Source organism: Haliotis cracherodii, unplaced genomic scaffold, assembly GCF_022045235.1.
Source record: "Haliotis cracherodii isolate W230 unplaced genomic scaffold, xgHalCrac1.p SCAF_25, whole genome shotgun sequence".
NCBI classification, from domain to species: domain Eukaryota; kingdom Metazoa; phylum Mollusca; class Gastropoda; order Lepetellida; family Haliotidae; genus Haliotis; species Haliotis cracherodii.
The window spans coordinates 8,518,509-8,533,069 of NW_027266281.1; the positions used below are offsets into that span (position 1 = coordinate 8,518,509).

Genomic DNA, 14,561 nt, shown 5'->3' on the forward strand with positions numbered 1-14,561 from the left:
ACAGGTTGATTCAATGTTTAATGTGCTGAGAATATAAACAAGTCAAACGGCAATGTTGTGGTGGCGGTGCTAGTATCTACATGAAGTATGACGATGTTGTGGTGTCAGTGCTAGTATCTATATCAAGTATGACTATGTTGTGGTGTCGGTGCTGGTATCTATATCAAGTATGACGATGTTGTGGTGTCAGTGCTAGTATCTACATGAAGTATGACTATGTTGTGGTGTCGGTGCTGGTATCTATATCAAGTATGACGATGTTGTGGTGGCGGTGCTAGTATCTATATCAAGTATGACGATGTTGTGGTGTCAGTGCTAGTATCTACATGAAGTATGACTATGTTGTGGTGTCGGTGCTAGTATCTATATCAAGTATGACGATGTTGTGGTGTCGGTGCTGGTGCTGGTATTTATATCAAGTATGACGATGTTGTGGTGTCGGTGCTAGTATCTATATCAAGTATGACGATGTTGTGGTGGCGGTGCTAGTATCTATATCAAGTATGACTATGTTGTGATGGCGGTGCTAGTATCTATATCAAGTATGACTATGTTGTGGTGGCGGTGCTAGTATCTATATCAAGTATGACGATGTTGTGGTGTCGGTGCTAGTATCTATATCAAGTATGACTATGTTGTGGTGGCAATGCTTGTATCTATATCAAGAGTGACGATGTTGTGGTTGCGGTGCTAGTATCTATATCAAGTATGACGATGTTGTGGTGTCGGTGCTAGTATCTATATCAAGTATGACGATGTTGTGGTGGCAATGCTTGTATCTATATCAAGAGTGACGATGTTGTGCCGGTGATAGTATCTCTTTCAAGTATGACGATGTTGTGGTGTCGGTGCTTGTATCTATATCAAGTATGGCGATGTTGTGGTGTCAGTGCTAGTATCTATATCAAGTATGACTATGTTGTGGTGTCAGTGCTTGTATCTCTTTCAAGTATGACTATGTTGTGTTGTCAGTGCTTGTATCTCTTTCAAGTATGACGATGTTGTGGTGGCGGTGCTAGTATCTATATCAAGTATGACGATGTTGTGGTGTCAGTGCTAGTATCTACATGAAGTATGACTATGTTGTGGTGTCGGTGCTAGTATCTATATCAAGTATGACGATGTTGTGGTGTCGGTGCTGGTATTTATATCAAGTATGACGATGTTGTGGTGTCGGTGCTAGTATCTATATCAAGTATGACGATGTTGTGGTGGCGGTGCTAGTATCTATATCAAGTATGACTATGTTGTGGTGGCGGTGCTAGTATCTATATCAAGTATGACGATGTTGTGGTGTCGGTGCTAGTACCTACATCAAGTATGACTATGTTGTGGTGTCGGTGCTGGTATCTATATCAAGTATGACGATGTTGTGGTGTCAGTGCTAGTATCTACATCAAGTATGACTATGTTGTGGTGTCAGTGCTAGTATCTATATCAAGTATGACGATGTTGTGGTGGCGGTGCTAGTATCTATATCAAGTATGACTATGTTGTGGTGGCGGTGCTAGTATCTATATCAAGTATGACTATGTTGTGGTGGCGGTGCTAGTATCTATATCAAGTATGACGATGTTGTGGTGTCGGTGCTAGTATCTATATCAAGTATGACGATGTTGTGGTGGCAATGCTTGTATCTATATCAAGAGTGACGATGTTGTGGTTGCGGTGCTAGTATCTATATCAAGTATGACGATGTTGTGGTGTCGGTGCTAGTATCTATATCAAGTAAGACGATGTTGTGGTGGCAATGCTTGTATCTACATCAAGAGTGACGATGTTGTGCCGGTGATAGTATCTCTTTCAAGTATGACGATGTTGTGGTGTCGGTGCTTGTATCTATATCAAGTATGGCGATGTTGTGGTGTCAGTGCTAGTATCTATATCAAGTATGACTATGTTGTGGTGTCAGTGCTTGTATCTCTTTCAAGTATGACTATGTTGTGTTGTCAGTGCTTGTATCTCTTTCAAGTATGACGATGTTGTGGTGTCAGTGCTAGTATCAATATCAAGTATGACGATGTTGTGGTGTCAGTGCTAGTATCTATATCAAGTATGACTATGTTGTGGTGTCAGTGCTTGTATCTCTTTCAAGTATGACTATGTTGTGTTGTCAGTGCTTGTATCTCTTTCAAGTATGACGATGTTGTGGTGTCAGTGCTAGTATCTATATCAAGAGTGACGATGTTGTGGTGTCAGTGCTAGTATCTACATGAAGTATGACTATGTTGTGGTGTCGGTGCTTGTATCTCTTTCAAGTATGACTATGTTGTGTTGTCAGTGCTTGTATCTCTTTCAAGTATGACGATGTTGTGGTGTCAGTGCTAGTATCAATATCAAGTATGACGATGTTGTGGTGGCGGTGATAGTATCTATATCAAGTATGACGATGTTGTGGTGGCGGTGATAGTATCTTTATCAAGTATGACGATGTTGTGGTGTCAGTGCTAGTATCTATATCAAGTATGACGATGTTGTGGTGGCGGTGATAGTATCTTTATCAAGTATGACGATGTTGTGGTGTCAGTGCTAGTATCTATATCAAGTATGGCGATATTGTGGTGTCGGTGCTAGTATCAATATCAAGTATGACGATGTTGTGGTGTCAGTGCTAGTATCTATATCAAGTATGGCGATGTTTTTTCGTGGCGGTGATTGGATCTACATCAAGTATGACTATGTTGTGGTGTTAGTGCTAGTACCTATATCAGGTATGACTTTGTTGTGGTTGCGGTGTTTGTTTGTTGTTTAACGCCGCACGCAGTCCCGCACTGCGCGGATCAAAGTAATGGAATACATGTCACATGTTATCCGTACACTATGCCACTGGAAAATCCTGAATACATCTCCTAATGTTTGTTTGTTTGTTGTTTAACGCCGCACTCAGCAATATTCGGCGGTCTGTAAATAATCGAGTCTGGACGAGACAATCCAGTGATTGACATCATGAGCCTGGATCCACGCAATTGAGATACGATGACAAACATCAACCAAGTCATCGAGTCTGACCACCCGAACCCGTGAGGGTTGTAGGGTTGTAGGATCCACTGTCTGACATGATTCTACGTGTGAGGATGTCAGTACCCGGAAATTCTTGTTTCGCTCAATCAACAAAACGAATACTAAAGGAGGGGTATAGTTTGACTTTTTGTGGCTTGTAATTTATTGCGAGCGTTCAGCTTTGTGCTCCACATTTTCTTCTTCATTTTCTTATTATTAATAAAGGAAAAAAGAGAAAGAAACCTTGTTAGAAAATATATCCAGTATATCCATGCCATGCTAATAATAAAAACATTGGTGTCATGGTTCGACCTTTCTATTTTAAATCAAAGTAAGCAGGTGAAGGAGGCAGTAGACAAACATAAATCTATCACGAAAAACAACAACAATAACAACAAGGAACGTTTGACGTCCTTTTAGGAATATAATTGAAGAATGTTCAATCCAATATACAATAGTTACACATTGTGTTAAACTGTCATTTACATGATAATTTACAGTGGATGTAATTAAAAATATGAAGGGAATATAGAACTGAAATTAAACAGAAGCTGAATCTCCTCTGTTCACAAACAAAACAGCCACACAACTTGCAGATGTGGAATGGGCACTTCTTTGGCTATACGAGCATAGTTGATGTTACCTTTAAGCTGACAATAAGGAAGTCAGTTTATGGGAGTATCAGGTACCTTGACATCATCGTTTGATGCCATGGTGGCGTTAACAACATCCAAGGCAAACAAACACTGGCTTGTTTCCTAAATTGTATATTTCCCCGTGCTTACATCAGTCAGATGCATGGGAGATAATTCTTTATTCATGTGGCAGTGGCACACAGCTGCCGATCTCAATGAAAGGGAACCCATTTGTTTCAGTGGCCTTTTGTGCTATACGATGATACGGAGATTGTCGTAGTCAATTGAAATTTAGACCTGATGAGCAAAGGATTTAGCTGGGTTTTTTATGAATCATTAACACAGGATTGCCGCGAGGTTTTGTTTTCACTTTCGACTTCTAATGTCCTTATATTTTAACGTATTAATGTATTTCGTCACATAAAGCCAGATTTGATTTATAACGGATTTCTGAATAACGCTTTATATAACTTACATGTTATTCATCAAGTACTAAATACCCTATAGCTCCTGGGTTATTTGACAATAGATAATCAATTATTACCTTATTACAAATGGCCTGACCTTAGATATGAGTGAAGTATAATGTAATTACTGCGGACACCTCATGAAGTTAGGGGCGGTGGGATAGTCTTGTGGTTAAAGCGTTCGCTCGTCACGCTGAAGGCCCTTGTTCGATTCCCAACATGTACAATGTGTGAAGCCCATTTCAGGCGACCCCGCCGTGATGTTGATATTGCTAAAAGCGGCATAAATTCCAACTCACTCACTCACATGAAGTTAACTGTACGCTGACCACGCATATAACGGAATCTGTTGGCCTTGACCTCAGAAGGATGTCGCTGGTGTCTGCTCTGATTGATAGCCTAGAGTTACATTCCCGCATCTCAAAACGTTTGGTGTCTTTACCAGCAGCCCTTTTGGAACCTTCTTCATCTTCGTCACACCATGCATTTAAAGGCCGTATATCGCTATAACGATGCTGTCAATACTCATGACCCGTGAGGATCCGGCGTAGAATGTATCTTCAGCAACCCATGCTTGCCGTAACAGGGGACTTTGCTTGTCGTAAGAGGCGACTAACGGGATCGGGTGGTCAGGCTCGCTGACTTGGTTGATGCATGTCATCGATCCCAATTGCGTTGATCAATGAAGGAACCAACCAACCAATCCTGCTATTGGTACTGGTCTTCGGTTTTAAGGGCCTGATGTTGCATTGACATTCGTATGGCCTTGGAGATGGAGATCATCGGTTGGGCAGGATACGCTCACCTTTTTGCCAACAAATGGTGTCATTACTATTTGATAGTGAATCATGATACAGTCTGTATCGTACAATGGACTGTACTTTAATTTATCAGATATATGTTTTCATTATAGAAAGGGTTTTGGCGCGTTTATTGGTAACATTGTTTTGATACAATTTCCAGACCTGCTTGATGCTAAGGAAGATAAAAAAGATTATAATTGTTTCTAACGTGTTGTGTGTACGCTGTCGCTCAGGGACATACATGTACATAATACATTCTCCCTTGTGCGTACACTGTCGCTCGGGGACATACATAATACATTCTCCTTTGTGTGTACACTGTCTCTAAGGGACATATATAATACATTCTCCCTTGTGTGTACACTGCCGCTCGGGGACATATATAATACATTCTCCCTTGTGTGTACACTGTCTTTAAGGGACATACATAATACATTCCTCCTTGTGTGTACACTGTCTCTAATAGACATACATAATACATTCTCCCTTGTGTGTATACTGTCTCTAAGGGACATAAATAATACATTCTCCCTTGTGTGTACACTGTCGCTCAGGGTCATACATAATACATTCTCCCTTGTGTGTACACTGTCGCTCAGGGACATACATAATACATTCTCCCTTGTGTGTACACTGTCGCTCGGGGACATACATAATACATTCTCCCTTGTGTGTACACTGTCGCTCAGGGTCATACATAATACATTCTCCCTTGTGTGTACACTGTCGCTCGGGGACATACATAATACATTCTCCTTTGTGTGTACACTGTCTCTAAGGGACATATATAATACATTCTCCCTTGTGTGTACACTGCCGCTCGGGGACATATATAATACATTCTCCCTTGTGTGTACACTGTCTTTAAGGGACATACATAATACATTCCTCCTTGTGTGTACACTGTCTCTAATAGACATACATAATACATTCTCCCTTGTGTGTACACTGTCTCTAAGGGACATAAATAATACATTCTCCCTTGTGTGTACACTGTCGCTCAGGGTCATACATAATACATTCTCCCTTTTGTGTACACTGTCGCTCAGGGACATACATAATACATTATCCCTTGTGTGTACACTGTCTCTAAGGGACATATATAATACATTCTCCCTTGCGTGTACACTGTCTCTAAGGGACATGCATAATACATTTCCCTTGTGTGTACACTGTCTCTAAGGGACATACATAATACATTCTCCCTTGTGTGTACACTGTCTGTAAGGGACATATATAATACATTCTCCCTTGCGTGTACACTGTCTCTAAGGGACATGCATAATACATTTCCCTTGTGTGTACACTGTCTCTAAGGGACATACATAATACATTCTCCCTTGTGTGTACACTGTCTGTAAGGGACATATATAATACATTCTCCCTTGTGTGTACACTGTTTGTAAGGGACATACATAATACATTCTCCCTTGCATGTACTCTGTCTCTAAGGGACATATATAATACATTCTTCCTTGTGTGTACACTGTCTCTAAGGGACATGCATAATACATTCTCCCTTGAGTGTACACTGTCTCTAAGGGACATATATAATACATTCTCCCTTGTGTGTACACTGTCTGTAAGGGACATATATAATACATTCTTCCTGGTGTGTACACTGTCTCTAAGGGACATATATAATACATTCCTCCTTGTGTGTACACTGTCTCTAAGGGACATGCATAATACATTCTCCCTTGTGTGTACACTGTCTCTAAGGGACATACATAATACATTCTCCCTTGTGTGTACACTGTCTAAGGGACATACATAATACATTCTCCCTTGTGTGTACACTGTCTGTAAGGGACATATATAATACATTCTCCCTTGCGTGTACACTGTCTCTAAGGGACATGCATAATACATTTCCCTTGTGTGTACACTGTCTCTAAGGGACATACATAATACATTCTCCCTTGTGTGTACACTGTCTGTAAGGGACATACATAATACATTCTCCCTTGTGTGTACACTGTCTGTAAGGGACATACATAATACATTCTCCCTTGTATGTACTCTGTCTCTAAGGGACATATATAATACATTCTTCCTTGTGTGTACACTGTCTCTAAGGGACATGCATAATACATTCTCCCTTGAGTGTACACTGTCTCTAAGGGACATATATAATACATTCTCCCTTGTGTGTACACTGTCTGTAAGGGACATATATAATACATTCTTCCTGGTGTGTACACTGTCTCTAAGGGACATATATAATACATTCCTCCTTGTGTGTACACTGTCTCTAAGGGACATGCATAATACATTCTCCCTTGTGTGTACACTGTCTCTAAGGGACATACATAATACATTCTCCCTTGTGTGTACACTGTCTAAGGGACATACATAATACATTCTCCCTTGTGTGTACACTGTCTCTAAGGGACAAACATAATACATTCTCCCTTGTGTGTACACTGTCTCTAAGGGACATACATAATACATTCTTCCTTGTGTGTACACTGTCTCTAAGGGACAAACATAATACATTCTCCCTTGAGTGTACACTGTCTCTAAGGGACATACATAATACATTCTTCCTTGTGTGTACACTGTCTCTAAGGGACATATATAATACATTCTCCCTTGTGTGTACACTGTCTCTAAGGGACATGCATAATACATTCTCTCTTGTGTGTACACTGTCTCTAAGGGACATACATGTACATAATAGATTTGCCCTTGTGTGTACACTGCCCCACGGGGAAAAACAGGATGCACCTCATCTGCTGTCTGTACACTATACCAACTAATGGATCAATGAATTTTACGGCGTTGTTATCAATATTCCAGCAATATCACGGCGGGGGACACCTGAAATAGAATCCATGCATTGTACCCATGTGTGGAATCGAACCCAGGCCTTGGTCGTGACGAGCGAACGCTTTAACCACCAGGCTACCCAACCGCCTCCTGCTTATCAAAGTAATAGAATACATATCGCATGTTATCCGTACACTATACCACAGGGATATCCTGAACACATCTCCCAATGTTTGTTTGGTTGGTTGTTGGTTAACGCCGCACTCAGCAATATTCCAGCTATATCACGGCGGTATGTAAATAGTCGAGTCTGGGCCAGACAATCCAGTGATTGACAGCATGAGCATCGTTCCACGCATGGATACGATGACATGCAACCAAGTCAGCGAGCCTGACCACCCGATAACGTTAGTCGCCTCTTACGACAAGCAACACTCAACCATATAATTGTTTGTACATGTTGTATGTACACGGCCGTTTCTTGGAAGTACAGAATTCCTCATCGCAACACAGAATATATTTAACGGGTTTCGTGTACTCTTCCAAATACGGTAAGAGACAAGGAATAGGTACCCGGAAGTACAGAAGGCTGCTTAAGTTGCATTAAACATTTGGACGGACATTGATCCAATGTTCCGGGTAAATGAGTGAGTGAGTGAGTGAGTTATGGTGTATAGTCACTGGGGTAAATGATAATGGTGGGGACATACTCCTTACATGATTATGATTATGTTTATTATCAGTGTTTTATGTTGTGATAATGTCATGGTAGAAAGGTACTGATAGAAGTGGCCACAATTTTAATTTCTGAAAGATTAGTGAACTTTAGTCGCATTAGGCCATATAAATATGGGTTCATTTTTAATTACCTAAATGAGGAAACAGAGAGTAGATTAGTGAGAAGCAATCTTGTTAAAACATTCATGAATAGCGCCGTACAGGCATAACATCCTCTCAATCTGAAGCCGACGATTGCGAGCAACATCTCATCAAGTGTTGCATCCGACGAAGGAATTGAGTATCTTTATTGGCAAAACTGACACTTGTCTCCTAAGAACAGAGAAGTAAGTAGCTTTCTTTCCTTAATGTTTTCAGTTTCTGTCAAATGTTTTAAGAGTTATTTGAAGAAATGTAATAACGTTCAACAAAATAAATCTAACGTTATTTAACTTAAAAATTAATTACCCTGTCTGTTACCAATATATGTATTTACATAGCACCGGTAATCACACATATAGTGTGACGAAATAGCCCCAGCTCAGGGGGTAAGCTTTCTTGAATACAAATATTTAGAATAGTGCTTTGAATGCAAGGTTAAGTATTTTCAAGTCATTAGGCCATGGATGCGTGCGTGCGTGCGTGCGTGCGTGCGTGCGTGTGTATTATATTATATTCGTAACTGACAATATTATTCTGGAGCGCCTAAAGTTCAGACTAATCATAATAAGCACCTCGGTAATACATGCAAATCATTTTCAACCCAAAGAACTCGCCTGTAGCGACAATAGTTGGTATGCTTCTACCTAGATGTAAACTATCCATTAGTGAGTGAGTGAGTATGGTTTTACATAGCTTTTAGCAATATTCCAGCAATATCACAGAAGTGGGTTTCACACATTTTACCCATGTCGGGAATCGAACCCGGGTCTTTGACGTGACAAGCGAACGCCTTAACCACAAGGCTACCCGACCGCACCAAACCATCCTTAGAAACAGTGAGAATATTAGATGGATGGACTTCTCAAACTTCACTACCATACAGTATATTGACTCCGAGACAACCAGTCCTTGTTTTAGCCCCTTAGTGCCGACAGGGTAACACCATGTACCATCTTTTAACGTCTATTGGTATGACGCGGCCGGGGATCAAACCTCCGACCCTCCGCACTCCGGGCGCTCTACCACTGGACTATGGAGGTGGTATTGTAGTATGTGATTAGTGAACATGGTTACCAGAAACTAAAGCACTGACACTTCTGATTGTTTACAGATGATGGTTTCTAGACGCGGCAACACTCATGGCGACCAAGCCTTGATACTGATGCTTCTAGTGATGGTGGTGTCATACAGTACGTATTTTCTTTCATCTCACTGATTGTGATGGTCTTGTCATGCAGTTCATTCTTTTGTTGATATCACTGATTTCGAATACGTTGGCATAAAACACGTTCTTTCGTTCATTCATTCATAGAGAATAGGTATTCAGAAAGCCATGCTTCCCTTAAGAAGCGACTATGCTTGTCGTAAGAGGCGACTCAGGTGGTCGGGCTTGTTAACTTGGTTGATTCATGTCAATTGCGTGAATTGATGCTCATGATGTCAATCACTGGATATTGGTACATGTCATGGTGTTCAGAATGTCCCTCAGCCGGCCTCCAGGTGTCCTCACTTGTCCTCGGTATGGGGACCATGTTCACGGTCATCAGCCTCTGTCTGGTCTTCTGCATGGATCGATGCTCATTATGTCAATCACTGGATTTTCTGGTCCAGACTCGATTATTTACAGACCGCCGTCAACAACAATAAACAAACAAACAAATTTTTCATTCATCTCACTGAGTGTGAGGGTGCTGTCGTGCAGTGTGCTCATCCGCCTTCCTCAATAATTCATTAAGTGTATAATAATCGGTGAACATGGCACACAATATACACAAGCTGTACAATGATCTTGACACATTTGAATTATAAACAAACCATTCACACATTCATCATCACTTGTCTTGTCTGTATTGTCTTGAAACGCTACAAAAAACATTTCTTCACAGGTACAGAACACGTCTTTTGCCCAGAAATAAGTCAGTTGGGTATGCCTGCCAATCTGACCTGTAATAAAGCACACAACTTAAATGTCCATTCCTACTCAACACCCAGTGGAAATCCTGCTGCCTCGTGTGATCTCGCAGATGGAAGATGTATATCACAGGGGAACTTCAGAGCATCTGTCGTCAATACTACAAGCAGTGTCCTCACCATACCCAGCGTGCTGCAGTCACATGGAGGCGACTGGGCTTGTGTTGCAGACGCAGATGACCCGCGCCCTTCTACTTGTCGCATGACAGTTGCCAGTAACAGCGAACAGATGAGTGAGTGTGTGAGTGAGTGAGTATGGTTGTATGCCACTTTAAGCAATATTCCAGCACTATCACGGCGGGGGACACAAGAAATGGGCTTCACACATTGTACCCATGTCGGAAATCGAACCTTGGTCTTCAGCGTGACGAACGAACGCTTTGACCACTAGGTTACCCGACCGCCCCGCGAACAGATAGACACGGACATCCTGACAACCTAACGCTTACCTTAGTCCAGTAACAGCTGTCGGTGTGGTGGTCCATGTTGAAGTTGTTGTCATTACTGTATTGAATGTATTTATTCACCACTGAGTTTACATTACATTGTTTGCGCAAGTGAAAAGGAACGAACGAAGTGTTCATTTGAGATTTGAGTTTTTCCTAATTCGTTTGGTGATTGAGTATGATTTTGCGTCACGTTTGCAATATTGCAACAGCATCACAGCAAGGATATCAGAAATGGTCTCTGAATATTATACCCAAGGGGCGAATCGAACCCGGATTTTCAGCGTGAACACTTTGACCACTGGGCTACCCCACCTCTTGCAACGAGTAGTGGTACACACTTATTCTTACAATAGCGGAACTGTTTTAAATTAATTTGACACTCCTACAAAAACTCGCAGTTATATTTGGTTAGATTAAGTTCATACATTATACATGTATCTAAAAGATAAATTTATTATAAAATTTAAATTCTTGGGAAAATCAAATTTCCAACATCATTTGTTCTTCGCATAGTTGTTTAGGTGGTTGATGATCTAACAGCTTGGGTTATTGTTCGCAGAGTTCCCGTCCTGCAACATGGTAAGTGTCCAGGAAAGCAGCAGTCTGACTGTGGGACGCGAGCTGAAAGTGAACATCACAGGCTTCTTCTGCTCTGAGGACATGCAGCTCGAGCTGCTGACCGTGGCGGATTCGTATTCGACATCCCCTCTACACACCACAGCAGACATCACTGAAAAGGCCTTCAACACGACAGGAACCCAGACCAAGCTTCTCTTTACCTGTGGCAGTCACACCCAGAGTGTGTCATGTGAAGGTGTTCGACAACAGGGTCGGGGTGAGTATGTCAATAGCCTCCACTTCAATTCACAATATGCCCTAGTTTAGTTTAGTGATACCGTAATAGCAATGTGCCAGCATATTTTTGTTATTTGAGGAAAGGGTTCAAGTGTAGGCCTGATGCCTGCTGATTTTTAAATGTGAGGTGAAATGGGGTTTGTGTCTGTGTGTGTGTGTGTGTGTGTGTGTGTGTGTGTGTGTGTGTGTGTGTGTTTGTGTGTGTGTGTGTGTGTGTGTGTGTGCGTTTGTTAGTCCGTACGAATGCTGATTTAATACTACAAACTCACTCACTATGCCCAGCCAACCAGTCCTTGTTTTAGCTTCTTAATGACGAGCACCAGGCAGGGTAACAACAAGTACCATATTTAAGCGTCCCTTGGTATGACGCGGCCGGGTATTGAACACCGGCCTTCCGCTCTATGGGCAGACTAGACCACGGAGGCGGCCTTTATGTTGAAAGCGCTCAATCAGAACTGCCCGAACAGTATTGCTACATGTCTTGATGTTCCAGAACATGCAGAATGTCCCTCAGCCGGCCTCCAGATGTTCTCCCTTGTCCTCGGTATTGGGACCATGTTCATGGTCATCAGCCTCTGCCTGGGCTTCTGGGGCATCTGCAGATACTGCCCTATTTCAGGTAGACCGTTTATTCCTTCTACCACCAGTGAACCTCCCCCTTCTTTAACCCAGACTCTGATACACCAGCATCCCTGCCTCCACCAGTGAACCTCCCCCTTCTTTAATCCAGACCCTGATACACCAGCATCCCTGCCTCCACCAGTGAACCTCCCCCTTTCTTTAATCCAGACCCTGATACACCAGCATCCCTGCCTCCACCAGTGAACCTCTCCCTTTCTTTAATCCAGACCCTGATACACCAGCATCCCTGCCTCCACCAGTGAACCTCCCCCTTTCCTTAATCCAGACCCTGATACACCAGCATCCCTGCCTCCACCAGTGAACCTCCCCCTTTCCTTAATCCAGACCCTGATACACCAGCATCCCTGCCTCCACCAGTGAGCCTCCCCCTTCTTTAACCCAGACCCTGATGCACCAGCATCCCTGCCTCCAAATGAATGCTGTGTGGAACTGTATAGCTTCCAATATATTACATGCATGGCACCTTGCCTTGAACAACTGAACTGCAATAAGGGTATTACTAAAGAAGAGAATATATGGATCTCATCTTCTGTATTATGAGGAACACAACGTGCTTACTCCTTCATCAGGTGAATGAATGCCACGAAGCCATGATACATGTCGACATGTAGTCCATAACTATTATCCTATTTTCGGATATGTCTGACCTCTAGACAGTGTCCCAGGTGGAGGTATCACCTTGTTAATGTAATAGAATAACGTATCACAATATAATGATAATCATGCCTTGAATATTTATTTTCTGAGACATTTTACTTTTACTTTGTACTGTTTTTGTTACTGTGCTTTATTACAAACTAGACCCGTGGAGATCCGGGGTAAAATAGCACTTTAGGAACCCATGCTTGCCGTAAAAGACGACTATGCTTGTTGTAAGATGCGACTAACGGTATCGGGTGCTCAAGCTCATTGCCTTGGTTTATGCATGTCATCGATCCAATTTATGTGGATCGATGCTCATGATATTAATCACTGGATTGTCTGATCCACGATTCGATCGATTCTGACTAGATTATTTACAGACCGTTGTCATAAAGCTGGAATATTGCTGAGTGCGGCGTTAAACGACATACCAACCAACCAATGTTACAAAGAAATACGCAGAATTTTGCAACATTCAGAAGTGTGATACACATCTGGAAACATTACCACGATGTTATTAGTGCAATGGAAAACTACTTATGGCCAACTGTGTGTTATGAAATAAGACGATAAAGCCACGACCATTACTAGTGACTTTTATAGTGATAAAAAAATACATTGCACACCATATACAGTTTATACTTAACACAATGTATTTTTTATTAATTCTAAAGGTGGAGGCACAAATGAAAATCACGAAAGGTTGGTAAACTATTTTCTTTCAGTGCTTTTGAAAGTAGCATCATACTTTATATTACTGCTTAAGAACGAATCTCTCCGATATTATGTTTTGTTATTTCTGAATCCTATTCAGACTGGAATGATTTATGATTATGTTCTTGTAGTGACGACCCAGATAAACCAGCACCAGTAACATCAATTCGTTCAGGGCCTGGAGGTAAGCATCCAAAACAGCTTTTGAAAATAATATTTACATCATGCTTGGGCTTAAGTTGTCAAATGAGATACTAATATGTCGTGGTGCACTTGAACATTCTGCCATAACATAAATATGTTGTAGATGTGCTATCTGTGATTAACAGTTCAAGAAACATCATTACTTTCGGACCATAAATGAAGAACATCAAAACGTAAATACTATGCAAATGATATTACAGATAAGGACATTAGTTGCTTTGTTTTTTATCAGATGATGTATACTGTCATGCTGACTTTTCATCAGAAATTGGCTACGCGTCCTTGAAGAGAAGAAAGGACTGCACTGCCACCTTCTATGACGTGGTTGAGGATTATATGTAATCTTGGCCTTAAAGGAACTGAACTGAAATACTGATAGTCGGACTTCAATTGCAATTATTGTTCACACATTCATTGACAACGTTGATATTATATGACGTGGTTGGGGATTATATATAATCTTGACCTTAAAGGAACTGAAACCAAATACATTTACTGATACTGGGACTTCAATTTAATTATTGTTCA

At 41.4% G+C, this 14,561-nt stretch overlaps 1 protein-coding gene across 1 annotated transcript; it reads left to right on the forward strand.

Annotated features, from left to right (window-relative positions):
• Window positions 1-9,667: 9,667 nt before the first annotated feature.
• Window positions 9,668-14,375, forward strand: LOC139472617 (uncharacterized). Its single transcript, XM_071255084.1, has 7 exons — window positions 9,668-9,746; window positions 10,443-10,742; window positions 11,536-11,811; window positions 12,325-12,450; window positions 13,790-13,817; window positions 13,961-14,013; window positions 14,266-14,375. Exons 1-7 carry the CDS (start codon window positions 9,668-9,670, stop codon window positions 14,373-14,375), a joined length of 972 nt encoding a protein of 323 aa, XP_071111185.1.
• Window positions 14,376-14,561: the final 186 nt, after the last annotated feature.